Source organism: Rhinolophus ferrumequinum, chromosome 10, assembly GCF_004115265.2.
Source record: "Rhinolophus ferrumequinum isolate MPI-CBG mRhiFer1 chromosome 10, mRhiFer1_v1.p, whole genome shotgun sequence".
Classification (NCBI taxonomy): Eukaryota; Metazoa; Chordata; class Mammalia; order Chiroptera; family Rhinolophidae; genus Rhinolophus; species Rhinolophus ferrumequinum.
In genome coordinates, this window is record NC_046293.1 from 17335001 (window position 1) to 17341000 (window position 6000).

Genomic DNA, 6000 nt, shown 5'->3' on the forward strand with positions numbered 1-6000 from the left:
CCTCATAAGCACAATCCAAAATTGTACAGCAGAGTAAATGGGTTGATGTGTGACAGACAACTAGGGAGCAATGCCAACATTTTTTCTTTTCTGTAGCATGCCAGATATGATATTAAAAAATATAAGCCAAAACTCAGCCATAATTTTTCATAACTAAAAGTAAACAGACCATACATTTTCTTATTTTAGTAATAGTAGTTCTGTCTCTGGCAAAGAAGAGTTTTATTTGTTGATGTTCTAAGTCTTTAATAAGAATCAAGGAGCCTGAGGGAGAAATAAGTCTGGTAGTTTTTAATTATTGAGACACAGGAGCTGTATTATTCTTCCTTTCCCTGTTAGTTTCCCCCGAAGTATACTTTACTTAATTTACTTTCTTGGTAACAGTGACTAGAGACTGAGTGACAATGCTACAAACTGACTCAGTGATTTACTGACAAACACAACAGAGGCTAGCTAGGTGACTGTTTTAATGACACCATTAAATTTTCATTTTGGCTTATTCTAGCACCTCCATGCAAAGTTGGAGTGTAACCATTCTCATATCTCCTTTTTTTGCCTAGGGACTCTTCAAAACACTATTTTTACCAACTCATACTTTTTATATTTATTCTCTGAAGATAAAACATATTAAGTGGAAACACTCAACAAACGTGAAGAACCTTGTTTGACCAGACTCTCTTCTCTCCCACAAAATTTCCCTATTGCCTATGTATCTTAATAGACATTCTTGAACTCTCTTTCCATTTAAAAATTGCTCCCTGCAGCTTTCCTGAATATGAACTTTTTCCTTTTCTTTCCATCACTAGCTTTCCTCTCTCTGTACCTCACGTACGCTCGGGGGCCGCATGGCCTCAGCACTGGTCATGCCAGCCTCTCCAAATCGCATCTCTGTCTACAGTTGGATCTCCATGGTAATGAGAAGCAGAAAGTGCTGAAGTAGCACACTCTTGAAGGGCTGGCAAGAGAAAACAGGGCCACAGCCTGTACAGGAATAGCACTTAATCCCCACGGTGCTGGAGACGCCAGAGAGGCACGCTGTGGTGGCGAGTGGGAGTCGCAGTGAAGGAGGCAGACTGGGCAGATTTATTAGCAGCAATATTCTAGGATGAACCTAATTTACAGTTGGTGCTTTTTTTCAACTGGAAAAACCTTTAAAAATGTTTTTCCTTTTCTTTCAGGAGGCCAGATGCTCCAGTGCCTGATGGTGAAGGTGAAAAAAATACAGAAGAAAGTTCAGATAGCGAATCTTCTTTTAGTGACTAAGCTTAATTTTGATAGCAATTACATAGACACGTGTAGGTGTACATTTACGTTCTATCAGAAAGCGAGCCTGAACTTGAACTCTTCGTCATAAAAACGTCAAATAGGCAAATATCCACCACCAAGCTTCCTCGGTGTTAGAAATAAATAAATAAATAAATAAATAAATAAATAAATAAATAAATAAAGCCTTTAAAACCTGGCAGTATGTCTCGTTACCAAAATAAAGGGTCCTGAACTGTAAAACAAAATAGCCTAAGAAAGTGCAATTGGAGCTATAAATACTAAGATGGAACATCACAGGGATGCAATGAACATTTACTGTAAAGTCAATGTGAGGTTATCAAAAATAGACTCAATGCAAAAAAAAAGTGAATTTGGCTAAGTGAATATTTTGTGACTATTTTAGCATGAAAAGTAATATGTACATTTGTATCATAAATGTTAAAGAAATTTCTGACAGAGAGTAATACTGTATTGAAATTTTCTGTGACAATTTATAGCTTATATATCATACACAATATAGATATAGAACTTATATCCATGGAGATACATTTATTAGGTAGTATTTATTAGCATACTCGTATAGAGCTTTTCACCATTTGGCCATTAGATCATATACTATCAAAGTTAGATATTCTTATTATATTTACTGTCAGATAGAAATTGAATTGAAGGTAGTTTCAATGTAGTTCAGACTGCACAAGCATCATTGTCATCAACTCTTTTATTGCCTAAACAGAAAAAATATATTTAATTTGCACAGGTTTAAAATGATCTCACCTCACCTTACAAATAATTCTTCATGAATAATTATTTGCACACAGTCTAGAAAATCTCTAAAATACAGTCTACCCTTGGTATCCATGGGAGATCAGTTCGAGGAACCCCACGGACATCAAAATGCACGGATGCTCAAGTCCCTTATATAAAAGGGCGTAGCATTTGCCAATAACCTATGCACATCCTCCTGTATATTTTAGGTCATCTCTAGATTACTTATAATGCGTAATACAATGTGAATGCTATGTTAATAGTTATACCGTATTGTTTAGAGAATAATGACCAAAAAAAAGGGTGTACGTGTTCAGTACAGACGCAACCGTAAGCCTAAGTATACAGTACACGTCAGCAACAGTGTTACATTTTAAAAAAACATTTTAGATCACTTGATACCAAGTCAGTTTAATCCTCTACCCAACAATCTTGGAAGGGATTGAGTATTCCCCTTTCTCCATTGTGCAGTTACTTTGATAGGCCGCTTATGGTTCTTTAGAGAAAGATTGGGTGAATATTTATTGTATATACCCATGGTGGCATAAGTGGCATTCATCAAAGGGCTTTGGCCTCCGTTTCAATTGATGGGCATGAGATCATAGTTAGAGGATAACACTTTTCCGTTCCGGCACCTGACATCAACCTTTTGCTCACCAGCTCTTGCTTTTTGGGGTTTTAGAAGTGAAGACACACTCTCCCTTGAGCAGTCACCACCATAGATCCCTGCACACCAAGAAAGCTTGCCTGCCACTTCAGCCTCGCTGCTACTTTGCCACTGGTTGTTGAATACCACTACCTGCCCCCTGCCGTTATGGAATCCTGTCATGTCAGTTAATACAGGAGAGCCCACCGTAAAAGAGCATCGTATCCTGGAATCCTGGCCTACAGAGTACAGCTACCGCTGATTCTCTGAAAGACGTCGTTGCCAGCCTCATTGGTATATTCTTTATTGCCTTAGTAAAGAGTGTGTTCTCTGGACCCTTCCTTGGAAAACAGTAAGTTGGCTCTCTCCATACAGGAAATCCTTTCTAACATTTCCACCTTTCTGAGCCACTGACCTTCAATACTTTGCCAAGGCAATTCTAGCATCTTCGTGTCATTTAGTATATGCCATCATCATGACAAGTTTCAAGAAGCCATCCCAGCAGCCCATGAAAACCAGCTCCATGTGTCCTTGCCGCCACGTCCACCTTGAATCTTGTCATAAGAGAATGCTCTCTTGTCAATAAACTCTCTCCTCTCCAGCCTTAACATTCTGCCCCTCTGGTCCAGCACACACAAGACCTATTGCCAGACGTGTTCAGATTCCTGCCAGTACTTGTTAGCCAGTTCTAAAATTCTTTCAGTAAATAAGCTATTGCTTCCCAGATCAAGGACTCCATTTTCTCTCTAGGCTGAAACTTGAGCTGAGTTATCCTTCTCAAAGCAATGGGGAAGATAAGTTAGATCTTGAAGTAGTAAGAGTCAGCTTACAAGGCATCCACTTCAGGTGAACACTGAATGGTCTCCAGGTAAGGGGAGGCTGCTTCCCTCTAGTGAGGAAGAAAGAGCTGCTTTGGTGCCATGGGGGATGCAGAGAAAATCGGGATTCAAGCTTCTCAAGCGCACCCATCCAAATGTTCTCATCCCGAGTCGCAGCCCCTGTCCTACGACATCAGGGCCCTGACTTCAGCAAAGCAGATTTGGGGAGGCTGCATGCTTCATCTCCTTTGCAGCTCTTCAACCCTTACAATTAAACTCCGGTCCTGATTTTCACCACAGCTGTTCCTATCACTGAGGAGATAATGGTCTCTTTAAACAATGCCAAGGTAGCCTTTCAGCTTTTGGTGTGCCCTAAGATGACAGTTGGCTGATCAGCGTGTGCCACTTCATTTTTTCACAGCTTCCAAGGCAATTAACAAATGCTAGCCAATTCCATAATTGCCCCCAAACCATTCGATTAGGTTGGTGCAAAAGTCATTGCGGTTTAAAAGGTTAAAAATAATTGCAAAAATCGCAGTTACTTTTGCACCATCCTAACAGTGACATAGCTAATGGAAAACCCATTGCTTCCCATCCCAATCTACCGCAAGTGGAATTCTTAGGACATGTGATACACACCAGGGATGACCACCATCCTGTTAATACTAGCAATAAGATAAGTGATCCAGTTCCAGAAACCCATCCTAAGGATCTGCTTTCCAGGGACATTCTCCTACCAAGTCCCTCCTAGAACAGACCTTGAGACAACAGTTGGGAGCAAGTAGTTTATTTGTGAATTGATCCCAGGAAGCAGGAGTGAGACAGCAGGAAGAAGGAGCGAGGGAAGAAAATACAATGCAAGGGCACATGATCGAGAGTGCCATTGTGTGTGCTTGGGACTTCATTCCACGACCGGCACCACCTCAGAAATGAGCAAGTGCTTCCCAGAATTGTCCACCAGAAGGACGAGAGGCTGGAGCATCCATCCACCAGCCCTGGACCCGTTGGTTGATGGCATTACTCTTCTATATGTCTGCAATTATACTTGCATATAGGCCTCGGGAGCTCCCATGGCCCCGGAAAGGACGTTTTGCCACAAATCAGAGAAAGGGGGCACTTATTTGAGATAGGTTGCTGTCACCGAAAGGTGAGTCTGTTCTTTTCTTTCTCAACTCGACGACTACTGTGGCTGAAATCCAAGGCAGGCCTGGCAGATATGCTACAGGGCAAAGCCACGGCCATCAGCTGCAGACATGCTGCTTCTAAAACACCGGACTGACCTGAACTTACTTTTCCTTCAAATGTATAATTTTCTTCTTGGATATAAAGACAAGTTGGATAGCAAACCTCACTCAAGATTTCCAGAACTTTTTCATTAAAATTTTTAGTTTTTCAAATCTTCCAAGAATGACCAAAGGATAAACAATGACTAAATCTATATCTTTATAGTCTGTTGCAACTATAATACAATTTTTAAATGTTTCCATTTACACATACCCTGCAGAGTTTTTCTGTGAAACTTTTCTATCTGAACCAGAACATGGCTCCTGTTAAAGAATAAATTGTGTCCATGTGCTCTCGCAGAGTGCCCAGACAACATAAGGTTCAGGAAAACTTTTGTTTCTGATCAAGTTCTTCACAAAAACAAGCTTGATTTCCAGGATTCGTGAAGAAGTTAAATTCCTACAATTTAATCCTTTACTTCAACGGTTGCTGCGAGAGTGCCAAGGGATCTCTTTCAAAAACATTCACTTTTACCTTTCTAGTTGGTAAGATTCATAAACAAAAAGATGGCCACTAAAGCAAGTGTCACTCTGACATGTGTTTTAGGTAGGTAGGTTAAACAGATATTTATCTTTCTGGAACATGACGCATAAAGATTTTATTTGTGACTCCATGTCCTCTCTTCCCAAAACAATATTATTTTAGATTGGCAGCTTACAAATAAATAAGTCTGGAAAAAACTCATTTTACAATATCTACAAATTATTTACTAGGCATCTGTGTATACTTATGTTCAAACTGATATAATTAGATTAAAACACTTTAGAATTAAACAGTTTCACAGTTAACATTGCATTTTTTTTGTTCTAAATATTGGAATATTTTTAAGTCCAGAAGAAATCTTAGCAAATATCTAGTCTAATTGCCTATTTTAACAAATGAATAAATTGAAGCCCAGAGGAGTGGAATGATTCCCCCAAGAAATGTAATAAAAAAAAAGTTTATTTGTATAAACAAAAATGCTTAATCTACCAGTACTAGTTTTATCTTAAATATTGACACTTTTAGCTATTCATACAAAGGCAAAATACTTAAAATTTCAGTAATCTTATTAAAATTTCACATTGTAATCTGCAAAATGGAGCTGTGGAAAAAAATCTTTATATTTTTCTTCAGGATATTCTAATATCGATCTCTCAATTTTTCTCACTTGTGTGAAAAGATGTGACCCTGTGGCAATCAAGCTAAGCTACTTCTACATTTTCTTAGGGACATCTT

The 6000-nt window shown here is 39.0% G+C and overlaps 1 protein-coding gene across 3 annotated transcripts in view; it reads left to right on the forward strand.

Moving 5' to 3' along the window:
• WASHC3 (WASH complex subunit 3) overlaps positions 1 to 1456 on the forward strand; it is a 42288-nt gene extending 40832 nt beyond the window's left edge. For 2 of the 3 annotated variants that reach the window (XM_033116237.1, XM_033116238.1), the window contains one exon: positions 1179 to 1456. In XM_033116237.1, the coding sequence (XP_032972128.1) occupies positions 1179 to 1263 (85 nt within the window). In that variant the 3' untranslated portion in view covers positions 1264 to 1456. The remainder of the gene's footprint in view (positions 1 to 1178) is intronic. The other variant, XM_033116236.1, reaches the window with a different exon arrangement.
• The last annotated feature ends 4544 nt before the right edge of the window (positions 1457 to 6000 follow it).